The sequence below is a fragment of the Eretmochelys imbricata genome, chromosome 4, assembly GCF_965152235.1.
Source record: "Eretmochelys imbricata isolate rEreImb1 chromosome 4, rEreImb1.hap1, whole genome shotgun sequence".
In the NCBI taxonomy this organism is placed as follows: Eukaryota; Metazoa; Chordata; order Testudines; family Cheloniidae; genus Eretmochelys; species Eretmochelys imbricata.
Window position 1 is genome coordinate 76,349,015 of NC_135575.1, and position 20,405 is coordinate 76,369,419.

The 20,405-nt window shown below is 40.0% G+C and overlaps 1 protein-coding gene across 1 annotated transcript in view; it reads right to left on the minus strand.

Moving 5' to 3' along the window:
• GLRA3 (glycine receptor alpha 3) overlaps nucleotides 1-19,904 on the minus strand; it is a 119,845-nt gene extending 99,941 nt beyond the window's left edge. The window contains exons 1-2 of the mRNA XM_077814515.1: nucleotides 19,826-19,904; nucleotides 5,849-5,916 (exon numbers count right to left, since the gene is read on the minus strand). Of these exons, the coding sequence (XP_077670641.1) occupies nucleotides 5,849-5,916; nucleotides 19,826-19,904 (147 nt within the window). The remainder of the gene's footprint in view (nucleotides 1-5,848; nucleotides 5,917-19,825) is intronic.
• Nucleotides 19,905-20,405: the final 501 nt, after the last annotated feature.

The window sequence follows — 20,405 nt, forward strand, 5'->3', positions numbered from 1 at the left end:
GTCAGTATACTTCTATGAGTCTGGTACCAGGACTGGGCCCAATGCACAAACAATACACAAACAAATGGCAATATTTGACCATATTCATATACAAGTCTGAAAAAGTCTGTCTAGAGTGAGTTCCAATTAGACCTTTGTTAAACCAATGTATGTTACACCAACTTAGGCTCCCTTAGACTCAGTTAGACTCATGCCTTCTTACCTACATGTAATGTACACTCCCGCCTTTAAAAATAATCTTTCATTTTGGCTCGCTGAGACTGAAATGACCAGGAATGTGAGTCCACATGACTTTAACTCACATTCTAAGGGAGTAAAAGATATGAGTGTAAAGTCAAAGCAACTAACTGGAGCTGTAACAAGGTAGCCTACTTTAACTCATACCCAGTTCTTTCACTTACACCTTCTGGCTCCTTAGATTCCCTTGCATATCAGTCCAAGGGGATCCACTGGTCTTGCAGAACCTACCTGAGTGTAAAGAAGCCAGATATTCATTTCACACCCAGGTAAATCTGATCATTGAATCGTAGAATATCAGGGTTGGAAGGGACCTCAGGAGGTCATCTAGTCCAACCCCCTGCTCAAAGCAGGACCAATCCCCAATTAAATCATCCTAGCCAGGGCTTTGTCAAGCCTGACCTTAAAAACTTCTAAGGAAGGAGATTCTACCACCACCCTAGGTAACGCATTCCAGCGTTTCACCACCCTCCTAGTGAAAAAGTTTTTCCTAATATCCAACCTAAACCTCCCCCACTGCAACTTGAGACCATTACTCCTTGTCCTGTCCTCTTCTACCACTGAGAATAGTCTAGAACCATCCTCTCTGGAACCACCTCTCAGCTAGTTGAAATCAGCTATCAAATCCCCCCCCATTCTTCTCTTCTGCAGACTAAACAATCCCAGTTCCCTCAGCCTCTCCTCATAAGTCATGTGTTCCAGATCCCTAACCATTTTTGTTGCCCTTCGCTGGACTATCTCCAATTTATCCACATCCTTCTTGTAGTGTGGGGCCCAAAACTGGACACAGTACTCCAGATGAGGCCTCACCAATGCCGAATAGAGGGGGACGATCACGTCCCTCGATCTGCTTGCTATGCCCCTACTTATACATCCCAAAATGCCATTGGCCTTCTTGGCAACAAGGGCACACTGCTGACTCATATCCAGCTTCTCGTCCACCATCATCCCTAGGTCCTAGAACTTCTGCCTAGCCATTCGGTCCCTAGTCTGTAGCGGTACATTGGGTTCTTCCATCCTAAGTGCAGGACCCTGCACTTATCCTTATTGAACCTCATCAGATTTCTTTTGGCCCAATCCTCCAATTTGTCTAGGTCCCTCTGTATCCTATCCCTGCCCTCCAGCGTATCTACCACTCCTCCTAGTTTAGTATCATCCGCAAATTTGCTGAGAATGCAATCCACACCATCCTCCAGATCATTTATGAAGTTATTGAACAAAACCAGCTCCAGAACCGACCCCTGGGGCACTCCACTTGACACCGGCTGCCAACTAGACATGGAGCCATTGATCACTACCCGTTGAGCCCGACAATCTAGCCAAATTTCTACCCACCTTACAGTGCATTCATCCAGCCCATACTTCTTTAACTTGCTGACAAGAATACTGTGGGAAACGTGTCAAAAGCTTTGCTAAAGTCAAGAAACGATACATCCACTGCTTTCCCTTCATCCACAGAACCAGTAATCTCATCATAGAAGGTGATTAGATTAGTCAGGCATGACCTTCCCTTGGTGAATCCATGCTGACTGTTCCTGATCACTTTCCTCTCATGTAAGTGCTTCAGGATTGATTCTTTGAGGACCTGCTCCATGATTTTTCCGGGGACTGAGGTGAGGCTGACTGGCCTGTAGTTCCCAGGATCCTCCTTCTTCCCTTTTTTAAAGATTGGCATTACATTAGCCTTTTTCCAGTCATCTGGGGACTTCCCCCGTTCGCCACGGGTTTTCAAAGATAATGGCCAATGGCTCTGAAATCACAGCCGCTAATTCCTTTAGCACTCTCAGATGCAATTCGTCCGGCCCCATGGATTTGTGCACGTCCAGCTTTTCTAAATAGTCCCTAACCACCTCTTTCTCCACAGAGGGCTGGCCATTTACTCCCCATGCTGTGATGCCCAGCTCAGCAGTCTGGGATCTGACCTTGTTAGTGAAGACAGAGGCAATAAAAGCATTGAGTACATTAGCATTTTCCACATCCTCTGTCACTAGGTTGCCTCCCTCATTCATTAAGGGGCCCACACTTTCCTTGGCTTTCTTGTTGCCAACATACCTGAAGAAACCCTTCTTGTTACTCTTGACATCTCTTGCTAGCTGCAGCTCCATGCATGATATAACCTCAAGGAAATCAATGGAAGTGACAGTGTAAAAACTGATATAAGGAATATGGAAATAGACTTCTGGTTTCTAACACATCACCCCTGAATTAAACCAGTTGTCTCTTGTGTTATACATAGCCACGCCAGCAGAGGGAGCTCAAAGATTTTGATCACCTTAAAAACCATAATACATAGATACAATATAGATTTCCAGTCTATTGATACAGTATAGATTACAGGCACATTGCTAAAATAATTCCTGTAAACATAGGCAAATATCTTTAAAACAAATCCATTAGATTAATATACATTTAGAGGTTTAAATTTCCAGAGATGCTTTCAGATATCAATTAATGACTTTCCTAATTTGTATTTAATTTTTCTCTTAAAATTCTTTATGCAAAGATTGGAAAGAAATACTTGAATACAATTTTGGACATTGTGGTTACAGGCCTCTAAATTGTCTGTATACATCATGATTTAAAATAAATACCAAGAAGAAGGTAACTGGTCAGATGTGTTTCACATAACTTGGACAGAACAAACAACAAATACTGTAGTAAAATACTGTAAGATGACTCCTATTCAACACAGTTCCATAAAAAAAAAAATCCAGTTTGTAATAAAATGCCAGATGTTATTATTGTAACGTTAAGATATAAACACTGTCCTAGTATTCAAGAGCTGTTCATTATCGCTGTTCATCATCACAGGTCACAAATAAAGTCATGTGTGAGTGCTCATATTTTAAAATGACTGATTTCATTCCAACAGAGTTTAACAACTACTGACCATAAGTAAAAGTCTTCTCTGAGCAGCATCAGTGCATAAGTTACAAACAAATTACCAGTATTATGGAGTATCACCAGTTTCTATGTAATCTAGGTTGCAGTTTTTTGTGCAGCCTTAACATGTTTGCAGATGGCATTACTAAAAAAGTTAATAAATACTATACCATGATGCTGACAATGCTTTGGAATTTCCTATATTTATAATGTATGTGACTCTGATCTATTTATGCCATGCCATGATAAGTGTGTATTATTTATTGGCACTCATTTTGCCTGGGAACAACGTGTACAGATCACTATTTTCCTATCTAGAAGCTGTCTTTCAAAGATCATTAGAGCTAAGGTTAAATATTATTTGTAGGTTTTAATTATTTTAACTAACCTCTTTCCAAGGTGGTAACAGAGCAAAATGTATCATCATCTTCTTTGGTAGCGGACTATAACCTTTTACAACGCGAAAGTAACTTAATAATGGAGACAAAATGGTTAAAATGGGAATTACGAGTCCAAGGTACGTGAAACAAATCTGACCATGTTTTCATTTAAGATTCAGTTTTGGCTTTCGAGAGCCAGGGAAGCACAATGAGCAGTGAACACTTTCAGAAGCCAAATGCTGAGGAGGAGATCTTATGCCAATAGAAGCTCTAATCCCATTCTTAAAAATAGGCACACACTTATGTATTTTGTTGGATTGGGGCCCTGATGCCTTCTGGGCACAGTGAGGCTTATAGAGGCAGTATCACTTGCTACCTGTAAAGTGGTGTAGCCAGTTCCTCTCCCCACCACCCTGCCAGCACACTATGGGTAGGAGAAGTAATGGTCCTCCCCTTGCCTAAACACACCCTATCCAGGGATTGTGTGCTTTGCGAACACTCTTTCTTAGGGCATAAATCTGGCCCCAAATTTAGTGGCATTTTCTGGATAAAAGTTGGCTTGTCTAAAGTCCACATACTGCACTCAGTCTACCCATAGAATTGCCATAGCTTTCAGTGGTGTTTCTGTCCATGGATCAAAAGCAGTATATGTTTGTCATTATATTAGAATGTGTGTAACTGCACTGGAAATTACATAGTGTTCTATCTTTTCAAAAGGGCTTTAAAAACATCAATCGATCTGTACCTCTGCTACATCTGTACCTCATTCTACAAATGTGAAAAGTCAGGCATGGAGAATGAAATAGACTTGGCAAGGCCACATAGCAAATCAGTGACCAAGCTGAGATTAAATGCACATGGTTTTGGCTCCCAGGCCTGCAATCAGTACAGTAGACCATCCTGCTCTCTGAACTGACATTAAATAAAAGCATTTCTGTGTATACGCCAACACAAAAGATGTCAAGTTCATTAACAGGTGTAAATTTTCTAGAAATGTTTGGTAGCCTCTAAATGGCTGTCAGTGTTTGTAATATGATACATACATAAATGAAAGAAATGGGAAAGCACTTAGTGTGACTTCCAAAGTTATTTTCATTCTTTTCTCACATTTTTCTTTTAGGTAAAAACCTCTCAGAAGCCAAATTTCACTGAAATTTAAGGGCTAAATTCTCATTTCCTCTGGAAAGTCCAAGCAAACAGCTCCTGAAGAGTGGATTTGTCCTTCCCACCTCCTAATTTGTGACTACTACTGTATATAGTAGCAGCTGCAGTCTGCTGAACATCTCCTTTCGCAGGGAGGTTAGCCCCAATGAGTTTGTATAGTTTGCTTGCTTACTAGACATAAGTCTACCTGTCCCATGGCTTCCCCCAAATTCGCCCTCTGAGCTGCTAAAGAGAGATATGCCTGAGTACTTCTCCACAGCAGCTAAAGATTAAATAATCCTGGTGCTTAATTTGTGCCAGGGTTGAGCCCTGACACCTCTAGGTTTGGCAGTTTATAGCCCTGGCATCTCTGGGCTTGCCACATCAGTTATGAAAGTAAAAAAAATTGCTTGAACCCTACCCCCCCCCATCTCTTTCATTACAAATTAAGCACTGTATTATCCCCCTGTTCAACCCAAATAAGTCTCTTTGGCTGCTGGCCCTTGAAACCTCTTCAATCTGCATAGGATGCACATTCATAGAAAGTGCTCCCAATTTCCCATCAGAAGCCACAACATTAAGGTAGCTTTCTACCTGAAAGATCAGTTTACTGTGTCACCAGCTGCCATAGCCTTCTAAGGCTTTCAGTGTTCAGACAGCTATGGATATTTTTCTGGTGGACTGGAGTCTTAATATTTGATTTTCTTTTGTGTAGTCTATACATTAGTGCTACATTTCATTTATAGTAAATAATACTTTACTGAAAATAAAGACATTCATCATGTAAAATGTATGCCCCCATCTGTTATATAAAATGGAACAATAACATATAACTAACAAAGTTATTAGATCCATAAATTGTGCTATTAGAAAGGTAAAATACCATAGAAAATAAACTTTTTAATTCAAAAGTTAAAAAAAAATCACATATTATGAAATTTCATTACAGCTATCACAGAAGATATGAAAAGCATCTCTGTTGGCCCTCACAAGTGCATTCTTCATCCTGGTAACTGTAAAATGATGGATTTTCTACCAGATAAACCAACTATTAAGTTAAATATTCTATTTATTGATTTTAACCATAACAAAAATGATTTCCTCCTCAGTTTAGTTCCAAACTAAAATAAGACCTAACTTCTTGTTCAGTTCTTTGAGTTACTTTAAGTTGCATTTTAAATGTTTTCTGAGGTAAAGTGCCTTACCATGGTTGTCTCTGCAATGGATCCAAAGCTGTTTATAAATATGTTACATGTGACATTAACTGGAGGGCCTGAAAAAGAAAAAAAATATTGTGTGACAATCAAAATATATTAACAGACTAAACTATGATAAAAACAAAGACTCAATCACTTGGGAAGAAGTAGACTACATTCAGGACTTTTTAAGTGATGCTGGAGTGTGTGCTGTTATTTTAACGGTTTAATAGATTTTTTCAGTTCATTTTTTTTCAAAGATTCATTAACTGTCCTATAATTTGTAGGAATCCCAATTAGGGCTCAGGAAAGAGAAGGGAGCTCATCAGGTCTTGAGGGAAGATGCCATGCAAAAGTGAATGTGCTTTTTGTTGAATTTGTACTATGTCATCTAAAACAATGTCCGTTTTAGTACAACTGAATATACATCATAGTCCTTCACAACAACCAGGAAAAAAGTAACTCTTTACTTGACAGATCTGCTATATCTGAAACCTGTTTACTGCTTTTAGTGACAAAGGCACATTATTAGAGCTTTTTGCTCCTGTTCGCTGTGTTGGCTATTCAGTGTTAAGAAAAAAATAAGCTAGATTCTATTCTGCGACAGCCACAGAAATGGCACTCACCTGCCTCCACGGGTGAGGAAACTTGATAGGGCTGGCAGTGAAAGAGGACAGTACCAGCAGTGAGCATCTGCTACAACTGGCTTGAATTTTTCAGAGATGATATCCGATACAGGCACTAACATATAGCTACAGAATGTGAGGGAATGGTCTAAGCAGGAGTTGTGATACCAGACATAGTGGCTGAGTGGGGTGTGACCAAACTAGTTGCTGGCACCCCTTGTGGCCAGTTTCCAGTGTGGTTAAAAGGATAAAATAAAATGATTCAGAAAAGGTGGGGGAGTAGCACTGTATGTAAGGGAGCAGTATGACTGCGCAGAGCTCCAGTACGAAACTGCAGAAAAACCTGAGTGTTTCTGGATTAAATTTAGAAGTGTGAGCAACAGGAGTGATGTAGTGGTGGGAGTCTGCTATAGACCGCCGGACCAGGGGGATGAGGTGGATGAGACTTTCTTCCAGCAGCTCGCGGAAGCTACTAGATCGCATGCCCTGGTTCTCATGGGTGACTTTAATTTTCCTGATATCTGCTGGGAGAGCAATACAGCGGTGCATAGACAATCCAGGAAGTTTTTGGAAAGCATAGGGGACAATTTCCTGGTGCAAGTGCTAGAGGAGCCAACTGGGGGGGAGCTTTTCTTGACCTGCTGCTCACAAACCAGGAAGAATTAGTAGGGGAAGCAAAAGTGGACGGGAATCTGGGAGGCAGTGACCATGAGTTGGTTGAGTTCAGGATCCTGACACAGGGAAGAAAGGTAAGCAGCAGGATACGGACCCTGGACTTCAGGAAAGCAGACTTCGACTCCCTCAGGGAATGGATGGGTAGGATCCCCTGGGGGACTAACATGAAGGGGAAAGGAGTCCAGGAGAGCTGGCTGTATTTCAAGGAATCCCTGTTGAGGTTACAGGGACAAACCATCCCGATGTGTCGAAAGAATAGTAAATATGGCAGGCGACCAGCTTGGCTTAACGGTGAAATCCTAGCAGATCTTAAGCATAAAAAAGAAGCTTACAAGAAGTGGAAGGTTGGACATATGACCAGGGAGGAGTATAAAAATATTGCTCAGGCATGTAGGAATGAAATTAGGAGGGCCAAATCGCACCTGGAGCTGCAGCTAGCGAGAGATGTTAAGAGTAACAAGAAGGGTTTCTTCAGGTATGTTGGCAACAAGAAGAAAGCCAAGGAAACTGTGGGCCCCTTAATGAATGAGGGAGGCAACCTAGTGACAGAGGATGTGGAAAAAGCTAATGTACTCAATGATTTTTTTGCCTCTGTCTTCACTAACAAGGTCAGCTCACAGACTGCTGCGCTGGGCATCACAACATGGGGAATAGATGGCCAGCCCTCTGTGGAGAAAGAAGTGGTTAGGGACTATTTAGAAAAACTGGATGTGCACAAGTCCATGGGGCCGGACGAGTTGTATCCGAGAGTGCTAAAGGAACTGGCGGCTGTGATTGCAGAGCCATTGGCCATTATCTTTGAAAACTCGTGGCGAACGGGGGAAGTCCCGGATGACTGGAAAAAGGCTAATGTAGTGCCAATCTTTAAAAAAAGGGAAGAAGGAGGATCCTGGGAACTACAGGCCAGTCAGCCTCACCTCAGTCCCCAGAAAAATCATGGAGCAGGTCCTCAAAGAATCAATCCTGAAGCACTTACATGAGAGGAAAGTGATCAGGAACAGTCAGCATGGATTCACCAAGGGAAGGTCATGCCTGACTAATCTAATCGTCTTCTATGATGAGATTACTGGTTCTGTGGATGAAGGAAAGCAGTGGATGTATTGTATCTTCACTTTAGCAAAGCTTTTGACACTGTCTCCCACAGTATCTTGTCAGCAAGTTAAAGAAGTATGGGCTGGATGAATGCACTATAAGGTGGGTAGAAAGTTGGCTAGATTGTCGGACTCAACGGGTAGTGATCAATGGCTCCATATCTAGTTGGCAGCCGGTGTCAAGTGGAGTGCCCCAGGGGTCGGTCCTGGGGCCGGTTTTGCTCAATATCTTCATAAATGATCTGGAGGATGGTGTGGATTGCACTCTCAGCAAATTTGCGGATGATACTAAACTGGGAGGAGTGGTAGATACGCTGGAGGGGAGGGATAGTATACAGAGGGACCTAGACAAATTGGAGGATTGGGCCAAAAGAAATCTGATGAGGTTCAATAAGGATAAGTGCAGGGTTCTGCACTTAGGACGGAAGAACCCAATGCACAGCTACAGACTAGGGATCGAATGGCTAGGCAGCAGTTCTGCGGAAAAGGACCTAGGGATGACAGTGGACGAGAAGCTGGATATGAGTCAGCAGTGTGCCCTTAATATTGCCAAGAAGGCCAATGGCATTTTGGGATGTATAAGTAGGGGCATAGCGAGCAGATCGAGGGACGTGATCGTCCCCCGCTATTCCACATTGGTGAGGCCTCATCTGGAGTACTGTGTCCAGTTTTGGGCCCCATACTACAAGAAGGATGTGGATAAATTGGAGAGAGTCCAGCGAAGGGCAACAAAAATGATTAGGGGTCTGGAACACATGACTTATGAGGAGAGGCTGAGAGAACTGGGATTGTTTAGTCTGCGGAAGAGAAGAATGAGGGGGGATTTGATAGCTGCTTTCAACTACCTGAGAGGTGGTTCCAGAGAGGGTGGTTCTAGACTATTCTCAGTGGTGGAAGAGGACAGGACAAGGAGTAATGGTCTCAAGTTGCAGTGGGGGAGGTTTAGGTTGGATATTAGGAAAAACTTTTTCACTAGGAGGGTGGTGAAACACTGGAATGTGTTGCCTAGGGAGGTGGTGGAATCTCCTTCCTTAGAAGTTTTTAAGGTCAGGCTTGACAAAGCCCTGGCTGGGATGATTTAATTGGGGATGGGTCCTGCTTTTGAGCAGGGGGTTGGACTAGATGACCTCCTGAGGTCCCTTCCAACCCTGATATTCTATGATTCTATGATTCTCAGAGGTAAAACACCTTGGATTTTAGTGATGGCCTTGGGCTCATGGAATAGAGTGGCATTTGGCCTTCACAGACTGAGGTTATACCTTGTTGCCTTCATAGGCAAGGTCCCCACCCTTCTGCACTCTGACCCCTGGTAGAGGGGAAAGGAGTATGCTTGGACTCAAAGCAAACTGAGACCTTCGGGCTAGGCTGAGGAAAGCCTACCCTCAGTTACGTATAATATGGGTCATGGGTAGCACTCCTCCCCATGTTAAAGTTTAACAGAAGTTGCGGCATGCCACTTAAATCCATCCATGTGTAAATCCTCATTTCACTGCTGTGTCCCTATTAGTTGTTCAGGATCCATTCCTGAAAACATTTACTACCAGGCATAGTCCTTCTACTATGAGTAGCTCCATTGAATACAATCAACAATTATTATCTTGCCCTGAATTTGCAAAGGATCAGTAATGGCAGAGCAATGCTTGTGAGTCTGATATCTGACTTAAGAGCTGAATCATCTTCCCGTGCAAAAAAGGTTTTAAAATAATGTTAAACATGGCATTATGGGGTTTAAAATTACAGTTTCTCAATTATTTCCATATCATAATTACTCTGTTAATTAGTGAAATTTTTTCTTCTAACTGGCAGCCCAATCATCAATATTATTATTTAACTCTGTTTGGAATTTGAAAACCGAACTGGCTTCTTTTCTTGTTTCATATGATTACCAGTAATAAGGATCCCAGATTTGGAATATAAGAACCAATCCTGCAAATTTATTAACAAGAGTATTGTTGAACTATCCAGAGTAATCCCACTGAAGTCATAAGCAGCTCTGTCATTGCTGATGCTTCACTGCTCACTGACATCAATGGGACTACTGCAGTAATAAACGTTTGAAGGATCAGCACCTTCGCTAACAAAAAATTCTGCTCATGGTGCATGAACCAGAATAGAATCCGGCTCTCCTTTTTCTCAGCTGTATTGGCTCTACAGTGAAGTACAGAAGCAAAAAAGCACTAAAATCTCTCTCTCTGTTTACTTCACTGAGATGAGTACATACAGGAAGCAGATCTGTTGGGTAAGAAGGTAGCAATTTTTCAGTCAGTCACTTTGAATATGATGGCATTTAATTTAAAAATTTAAAGCTGCCTTATCTGATGTTTCAATGTAAGATATGACTGGGGCCAAGGAAGGGTGCAAGTAGTGGGAAGGTGATTTCACGGGATCATACTTAATGGCTGCCACTGGGTAGTGAAGTTATCCAATGTGTGTGCGCAAGTAAATTCCAGTTCAGAGGTACATCACATTTTTTATATACCTGTGCATTCTATCATTTCCAATTCAATACGCTCTTGTCTACTTCAAAAGATAACCCTATGGAATTTTATAGTGTACCCAATGGCATATCAGTTATTGAAGAAAAAGAACAAAATAATGCACAATTCCATCCTAGTAAATTGAACTAAACAATCTAGCATCACTTAGGAAAGTGATACATAGACTCATAGATATTCAGGTTAGAAGGGACCATTATGATCATCTAGTCTGACCTCCTGCACAATGCAGGCCACAGAATCTCACCCACCCACTCCTGCAATAAACTTCTCACCTATGTCTGAGCTATTGAAGTCCTCAAAACATGGTTTAAAGACTTCAAGGTGCAGAGAATCCTCCAGCAAGTGACCCGTGCCCCATGCTACAGAGGAAGGCGAAAACCCCCTAGGGCCTCTTCCTATCTGCCTTAGAGGAAAATTCCTTCCCGACCCCAAATATGGCGATCAGCTGATCCCTGAGCATGTGGGCAAGATTCACCGGCCAGATACCCAGGAAAGAATTCTCTGTAGTAACTCAGATCCCACCCCATCTAACATCCCATCACAGACCATTGGGCCTATTTACCATGAATAGTTAAAGATCAATTAATTGCCAAAATCATGTTATCCCATCATACCATCTACTCCATAAACTTATCGAGTTTAATCTTGAAGCTAGATAGGTCTTTTGTCCCCTCTGCTTCCCTTGGAAGGCTTCACTCCTCTGATGGTTAGAAACCTTCGTCTAATTTCAAGTCTAAACTTCCCAATGACCAGTTTATATCCATCTGTTCTTGTGTCCACATTGGTACTGAGCTTAAATAATTCCTCACCCTCTCCGGTATTTATCCCTCTGATATATTTAGAGAGAGCAATCTTATCTCCCCTCAGCCTTCTTTTGGTTAGGCTAAACAACCCAAGCTCCTTGAGTCTCCTTTCATAAGACAGGTTTTCCATTCCTCGGATCATTCTAGTAGCCCTTCTCTGTACCTGTTCCAGTTTGAATTCATCCTCCTTAAACATGGGAGACCAGAACTGCACACAGTATTCCAGATGAGGTCTCACCAGTGCCCTGTATAACTCTACTAACTCCTCCTTATCTCTACTGGAAATACCTCACCTGATGCATCCCAAGACCGCATTAGCTTTTTTCACGGCCATATCACATTGGCAGCTCATAGTTATCCTATGATCAACCAATACTCCAAGGTCCTTCTCCTCCTCCATTACTTCTAATTGATGCATCCCCACTTTATAACTAAAATTCTTGTTATTAATCCCTAAATGCATGATCTTACACTTCTGACTATTAAATTTCATCCTATTACTATTACTCACTCCAGTTTACAAGGTCATCCAGATCCTCCTGTATGATATCCCAGTCCTTCTCTAAATTGGCAATACCTCCCAGCTTTGTATCATCTGCAAACTTTATTAGCACACTTCCACTTCTTGTGCCGAGATCAGTAATAAAAAGATTAAATAAGATTGGTCCCAAAACCAGTCCCTGAGGAACTCCACTGGTAACCTCCCTCCAGCCTGACAGTTCACCTTTCAGTATGACCCGCTGTAGTCTCCCTTTTAACCAATTCCTTATCCATCTTTCAATTTTCATATTGATCCCCATCTTTTCCAATTTAACTAATAATTCCCCAAAATGCCTTACTGAAATCTAGGTAAATTAGATCCACTGTGTTTCCTTTATCTAAAAAATCTGTTATTTTCTCAAAGAAGGAGATCAGGTTGGTTTGGCACCATCTACCTTTTGTAAAACCATGTTGTATTTTGTTCCATTTACCATTGACCTCAATGTCCTTAACTACTTTCTCCTTCAAATTTTTTTCCAAGACCTTGAATACTCCAGATGTCAAACTAACTGGCCTGTAGTTACCCGGATCTCTTCCCCCCCCCCCCCCGCCTTTCTTAAAAATAGGAACTCTCCAATCATACGGTACAACCTTTGAGTTTACAGATTCATTAAAAATTCTTGCTAATGGGCTTGCAATTTCATGTGCCAACTCCTTTAATATTCTTGGATGAAGATTATCTGGGCCCCCTGATTTAGCTCCATTAAGCTGTTTGAGTTTCGCTTCTACCTCAGATAAGGTAATATCTACCTCTGTATCCTCATTCCCATTTGTCATGCTACCATTATCCCTAAGATCCCCATTAGCCTCATTAAAGACTGAGGCAAAGTGTTTGTTTAGATATTGGGCCATGCCTAGATTATCCTTAACCTCCACTCCATCCCCAGTGTTTAGCAGTCCCACTTCTCCTTTTTTTGTTTTCTTCTTATTTATATGGCTATAGAACCTTTTACGATTGGTTTTAATTCCCTTTGCAAGGTCCAACTCTACTTGACTTTTAGCCTGTCTCACTTTATCCCTACATGTTCTGACCTCAATAAGGTAGCTTTCCTTGCTGATCCCTCCCATCTTCCACTCCCTGTATGCGTTCTGCTTTTTCTTAATCACCTCTCTGAGATGCTTGCTCATCCAGCTTGGGCTACAACTCCTCCCTATGAATTTTTTCCCCTTTCTTGGGATGCAGGTTTCCGATAGCTTCTGCAGCTTTGACTTGAAGTAATCCCAGGCCTCCTCTGCCTTTAGATCCATAAGTTCTTCAGTCCAATCCACTTCCCTAACTAATTTCCTTAATTTTTGAAAGTCAGCCCTTTTGAAATCAAAAACCCTAGTTGCAGATTTATTTTTGTTAATCCTTCCATTCAGTTTGAACTGAATTAGCTCATGATCACTTGAGCCAAGACTATCCCCTACAACCATTTCTTCTATGAGGTCCTCACTACTTACCAAAACCAAATCTAAAATGGCATCCCCTCTAGTCGGTTCAGCAACTACTTGATGAAGGAATCCATCAGCTATCACATCTAGGAAAATCTGAGCCCTGTTATTATTATTATTAGCACTTGTCCTCCAGGTCTATATCTGGGAAGTTAAAGTCTCCCATGATCATGCAGTTTCCATTAATATTTACTTCATTAAAAACATTAAAAAGAGGGCTCTATCCATATCCATATTAGATCCTGGCGGTCTATAGCACACCCCAAGCACTATTACAGGGGACTTTTCTTCCCCAATGTGATTTTTGCCCAGATGGACTCTGTCTCATCCATTCCATCACTTCTTATTGCTTTACATTCTACCTCATCATTGATATAGAATGCTACTCCACCACCTTTACCTTTATTTTCGTCTTTCCTAAACAGCACATACCCTTCAATACCTGTAGTCCAGTCATGACTACTATTCCACCATGTTTCTGTTATCCCTATAATATCTGATTTCACTTCCTGCACCAGTAGCTCTAGTTCCTCCATTTTGTTACCTAGGCTCTTTGCATTGGTGTACAAACATCTTAATTTTTGCTGTTTGGCCTCGCTCACATTCTTTACCCAATTAGGCATGGACATTCTACAGCCAGGGAATGTCCTTTATTATCATAGGTTAACAAATGTTCCTGCTTTCCTAAGTGATCCTAGATTGTTTAGTTCTATTTACTAGGATCTGAATCTAAATTTCTTAATATGATAAGTTAATGATACAGGTAGGAAATAAGAGGTGAGAGAAAAACAACAACATTTTAACTAAATTGGGGTTGATAGCATGTGGAGTGTATTCCTATATTTTGTCAATGCACAAAGGAGAAATGGGGAGTAGGGACGCTTCTGTGATTCAAAACAAGCAGATTATTATTAGATGGAAGAAACCAAATGGATTTTTAAAAATTTAAATTAAGTAAAGCAAATTCCAAAGTGGTGTCACTTGCCATATAAGGAATGACTAGGCCAGGTGGGTTAGAATATGCACCCAGTATGGCTCTTACTAGATGGTACATGAAATTCTTTTAAAAAGAGAAAAGTATGTCAATTTGTATCTAATGAAAATTAGAATTGTTGCCTATATTCTATGTCAATATGAGAAGTCCCTCTGTGGTAACTGCTAAACTGTTAGGCTTTATTCTGTCTAGACAGTGCAAGTCTAATCCTCTCACAGAATGTTGAGAATGGAAGGATTCTCACTTGACACTTCCACATTCAGATTTGGAGATCTATTGTTGACTGGGTCACTGTTACTCTGATAGACAGGAAGAGAGCACTCTATTCCCAGAGATTATCAGTATCAGAGTCTCCCTGGGTTGATTTAAAGAGTGAGGGAAAAATTGCTGCATTCTAAGAAGTGATAGCAGGCTTAAGTATGTAGAAGATGAAGGCTACTTGAGGGGGAGGCAAGCTTGTTCCTACAGAGCTCTACATACAAGAGAAGCAACATATGACAAGAAAGATGGAAATAGTCAGATTGAACAAGGCTCTTCTATCTCTTCCCAAGCTCCTGCACAAATTTGTTTTCTATATTCTCCAAGATACCAGGATGAGTCAGTTTTATCTTGTTTAACCTTGAAGAAGAAGTGCTTGCTTCTGTGACTAACTCAGAGTGAGGTGCAGGGAGAACAGGAGAATTCAGGAATGACAAAATGGGGCCATGTGTTCTTTATGTCAAAACTTAATGTTCTTTTTGTGTAGTGTTCCCACTTGACCACCAAGTGATAAGAACAATTAACCCAAGTATTCCAGAACAGTATATCAGCTTTGAGAAACAGGGAAACACTGATTTTAATATTGTAAGTCAGAGTTACATTTAATACTTAAACATGTGCTGTGTTTCCAAAGTTTAATATTGTTGCCCTCTATTGCACTTCAGTGGCTATCTTAACAATACTTTCTCAATGTTATGATGAAATACCTAATATATAACTTTTGACTGATGTTTTTAAAAATAGTTATCGTTTAAAAGTAAACCATTCAATATTAAATTTTATATTAAGTAAGGCATCATGCTACTGTAAGTTTTCCTCAATCAGCAGAGATGTTGGAAATTATAAATCAAGTAATGACTGTAACGTTATCTGATTAAAATATAACTACGTAGAGAATTGTTGCTACCACTGTTATATAATTGCAACAAATCTTATGCAAAGTGTGTCAAGTAAGGTGTCACTAGAAAAGTTATGATTTGCTAAGCATGATTATGCTATTTCTATGCGTGTATCATTTTTATATTTGAATGAATGAGGATTGGCTCTATACCTGTATTTTAAATATGGTTGCTCCTGTGGAAACTCCCACAAGGTATTTAGCCTGCACACCTTGAAGTTTATTCAAGTTAAGTGGCCCATCAAGGGACTCAGAATGGACCATGAAAGACTCCCATCCATGCCTGATGGACCTTCATGTGAACAACTAGAGAATAGGCAATGGCCTTTGCTGTGACTAAGCGAAATCATGCATGGACATGTAACTTGCCCATGTGACTCCAAACACCATTTTTCTACCTGTATTTTTCCACTAGCTTTGTTGAGCACTTTGTTTAAAACAACGGATTTCCCTCCACATGGCAGAAGCTATAAAAGGCCTTGGAAACATCTCCATTTTGCCTCTTTCCTGCTTAAACCTCTGGACTATGATGAACTTGTACTAATGGGAGAATTCTAACCAAGGGACTGAGGACCTTCCAGTGATTTGGAAGCAATCAGAGACTTAACAAGCCATCGGTTTATTCCATCACTGCTACAAGCCTGATCCAAGAACTTTGCATTTATTGTATGTACTTGATTCCTTTAACCAATTTTAACTACTCTGAAACTTTTCTTTCTATTTTCCATATATAAATGTTTAGATTTAGATACTAAAAGACTGGCAACAGCACCATTATTAGGTAAGATCTGAGTTGTATATTGACCCGGGTGTGTGGCTTGTCCTTTGGGATCAGAAGAATCTTTTATTTGATGAAATTGGTTTTAAAAGATCCACTCATCTTTAAGTCTAGTATTTTTTGTGGAGATACAAGAACAGGAATGCCAGGGGAAACTGCTTTTCTGAATGCTAGTTTGCCAGTGTGGTGAAAAAATTTACTTTTGTTGCTGGTTTGGTATATCTTATGGGAGAATAACCACAAGTTTTGGGGTGTGTCTGCCCTATTTCTCAGCAGTTTGTCCTGAATTTGGTATTCTCAGTTGTGACCCCTGGAGGCATGGTTACAATGATCCATTGCATTATTCCTGAAATAGGAATGTGAAGGGATGAGCTGTAGCTATGTACAAAAGGCATGTTCATGACAAAAGAGCCTGATCCTGAACTCCTAACTTGTTGAAAACTCTGTATTCAGACATTGACAGTTTTGAATAGATAAGGACTTCAGGATTAGACCCAGATTTGGAAGACAGTGATGCATTCATACCTAGAGCTTTTCATCACAACTGTAGGAGTGGAAAAAACACAATGGACTCCAAAGGCAAGAGTTCCTCTCCTCCTTTCATTGAGCGAGGCACTTCCTATGGTCAATTTTGGCATAGTCTTAAATATTCTATAACTAGAACAAACTTTTACCAGGGATTCTTCTCTTGTATTTTCATTCATACCCAAAGATGTTTCAGAATTTCCATATTTTAGAGTTAGAACTAATATTGGACCTCTTTGAAAATACTGCTTAATCCCTCTCTTCTATTGAACAAAAACATGATTATGTTCTCATGATTATGTATTACTTCACAAACACAAAGCAGTCAGAAACAAAGTGTAACTATGAAGACTAAGTATGACATGCAGTTGGTAGTCAAATAATATATTATCTGCAGTGTCTAGGAATTTTAATGAAAAAAGATTCAATTTCTTAATTATACCAGGGTTGATAGTCTGGGATTTCATACTAGTACTTGTTTCATATTTTAATTGTTGATAAATTACAAAGTCCAAATGGCAGGAAGTTCCACTTGTTCTTAGAGTAATAATAGCAAGAAAGTGGCAAAGTAGTTTAAGGAGATATTTATTCTTAGCGAACAATCTGAATCTTTCTTGGCAAATTTATTCAAATTGCTTAGCTGTTTAGAAAATTTACAAAGTACACTTTTAAGAAACAGCAAACCAATGTTGAATTAGGTTTTTGTCTCTTTACCAAAAAACTCTCCCAGTCCTTTGAATTATATATTCAAGAAGCACAATACTGAATCCACTATTTTCTAAACATCTGCCCCTTCTGCAAAATAGCCTCCTCAGAAGATTGTGATTGCATGGTGCCCATGACAAATTCCAAAATCCAATCCCCAAAGGAATTGCTAAGCTATAAGATCTTTGCTTTTATATACTCACCCATGGAGCTTTAGAAGATTCAAAGAAAAAGAGGAAAGAGATTGCATTGCTTGGTCTTATTTGCCTGAGGTCCTCTTTTGTGCAGCACCTTAGATTTAAAGTAAAGCTGTGCAGCACAAAAGAGGACCCTGGGCAAAAAAGACCAGGCAATGCAATCTAAAACTTGAAATTTACATGCTAAAGGGAATAGCTATGGTATATAGTTGAGAACACCTTTAATAAGGAGAAAAATAAATAGAAAGATTCCACACACACACAGGGAAGTAATCTTTTAAGTGGAACTTATCTGTTGTTATTGTGCAAGTTCTGTTTTACACCCAGGGTTTTTTTCCTCCTAAGCAAGAAGCAAATAGTGTCTATTCTCTGAGGGATGCAACTGGCAAGCAAGCAAGCAATCTCTAAGGAAATTGTTTCATAGCCATAGCAAACGTATATTGATAAAAATAATACATATCTTTCTGGGTGGTTTGTTTGATGAATATTTTCTATACACATTTGTTGTTTAAACTAAGGTGTCAGGAATGTATTCTGAGAAATGTCACCTCTACTCACCTATTGCAAGATCCACGTTTCCAGATAGAAGTAAATCATTTGAGATTAGTTTTATTTACTGTTCTATTTTTTTAAGGTTGGTTGACTGGGAAGCAGTTTGACAGACAACTCATTCTTCTCTTGCCAACCAGATTCACTGGGCAAATCATGGCAAAGGAAAGTAAATACATAGCATCCAGTACCAATAACTTCAGGGATTTAGCTAGTCAAGTTTCTGAGCACTGGTGAAATTAAAAACATTTTAAAATGCAATGATGAACAAGAGGTGAGACTGAAATGGGTGGTGAGATAGATGACCTAAGAAGGTAAACATGGAGGGAGTCCTGGCTGCTGATTGGAAACAGCCTCTGGCAGAAATGGAGATATTTTCTGTAAATCAGGTTATCTTGAAAAGAGAGGACAGAACACCTCCTGAAAACAGGAAAAAGGGCACTAATGAGGAAAAGTTAATGCTAAGGAACACTAGTATGGGGCTTTATTTGCAGGAGATTTTTCCCTCCACACACAATCTGCATTTGAAAAGTATTATTTTATTTTACTGAAGGTACAAATGGTTAACTTGATTAGAAATATTTTTAAATTGTTTCATAAATTTATCTAGAATTCTTAAATTCTGAAAGGTTAAGAACCCCCCCCCCCCCACAAGTTTCAACATTCTACCTAAGCAATAGAGGGTCACAGAGCTTGTTGGAAGCCTATTAAAAGGGTGACAGAAGACTATTGGTGACTTTGGATAAGCTATTACCAGCAGGACAGTGAGTTTGTGTGTGTGGTTTTTGGAAAAGGGGGGGGGGTGAGAAAACCTGGATTTGTGCTGGAAATGGCCCACCTTGATTATCATACGCATTGTAAAGAGAGTGGTCACTTTGGATGGGCTATTACCAGCAGGAGAGTGAGTTTGTGGGGGGGGGGGAGGGTGAGGAAACCTGGATTTGTGCTGGAAATGGCCCAACTTGATTATCATACACATTGTAAGGAGAGTGATCACTTTAGATAAGCTATTACCAGCTGGAGAGTGGGGTGGGAGGAGGTATTGTTTCATGGTCTCTGTGTATATAATGTCTTCTGCAGTTTCCACAGTATGCATCCAATGAAGTGAGCTGTAGCTCACGAAAGCTTATGCTCAAATAAATTGGTTAGTCTCTAAGGTGCCACAAGTACTCCTTTTCTTTTTACTATATACATAACACACTAAAATATTAAAAAGAATACTCAACTTCAGTAGCATTTTGGCACCTACCCAAACTTCAAAACAATAGACCATGTTTTTGCTGAAATTTGAATGATCAAAGTCAAGGTTAGCTGAGCATGGCTGAGTACATTTGTTTTGCTTTTAATTTTTCTCCAAAACACACTTTTACACCAAAGACAATGTTAGATTAAAGTGAATTAGTTTTCAAAATTACCTTTGAAATTTGGTCTGATTCTTGCATCATAGCCTGACATCCTACCCATTAATTTATCCAGGAAATCAGATGGTGACATTGGCATGCTACGAGATCTTGCACTGTCTGTTTCCTTTGTGGCTACCAAACTAAAAACAAAAACAAAACTTTATTAGTCATAATTTCTAGTAATAATTAAGTACCTAACAACATAGTCATTTTGTTCATCAGTATTAAAGCAGATCAATTCAAAGGTAAAATTGTATTTTTAAATTAAACATTAACAATAACAGAATTATTTTAATCTGGATGTGGGAAAACAGTATGCTCTTATTATATCCATTGTTAGATATCTATTTTTTTCTAAATGTCTGCCAAACTGCATTGTGATCACATTTTGTGTGTGTTGAGGCTTCTCAAAATTAAGTATATTTCTAATCAACCCTCATTGATTTGTTCCACAAAATTGCAATAGTAAATAATGTCAACTACACAAATATCTATAAACCTGGAATGCCATGATTTGGAAAGTGCTCTGTGATTAATCTGTTTAACTGGGTTCTTTATAATGGAAACTTGCATTAGAGAAACTTAGATTGGG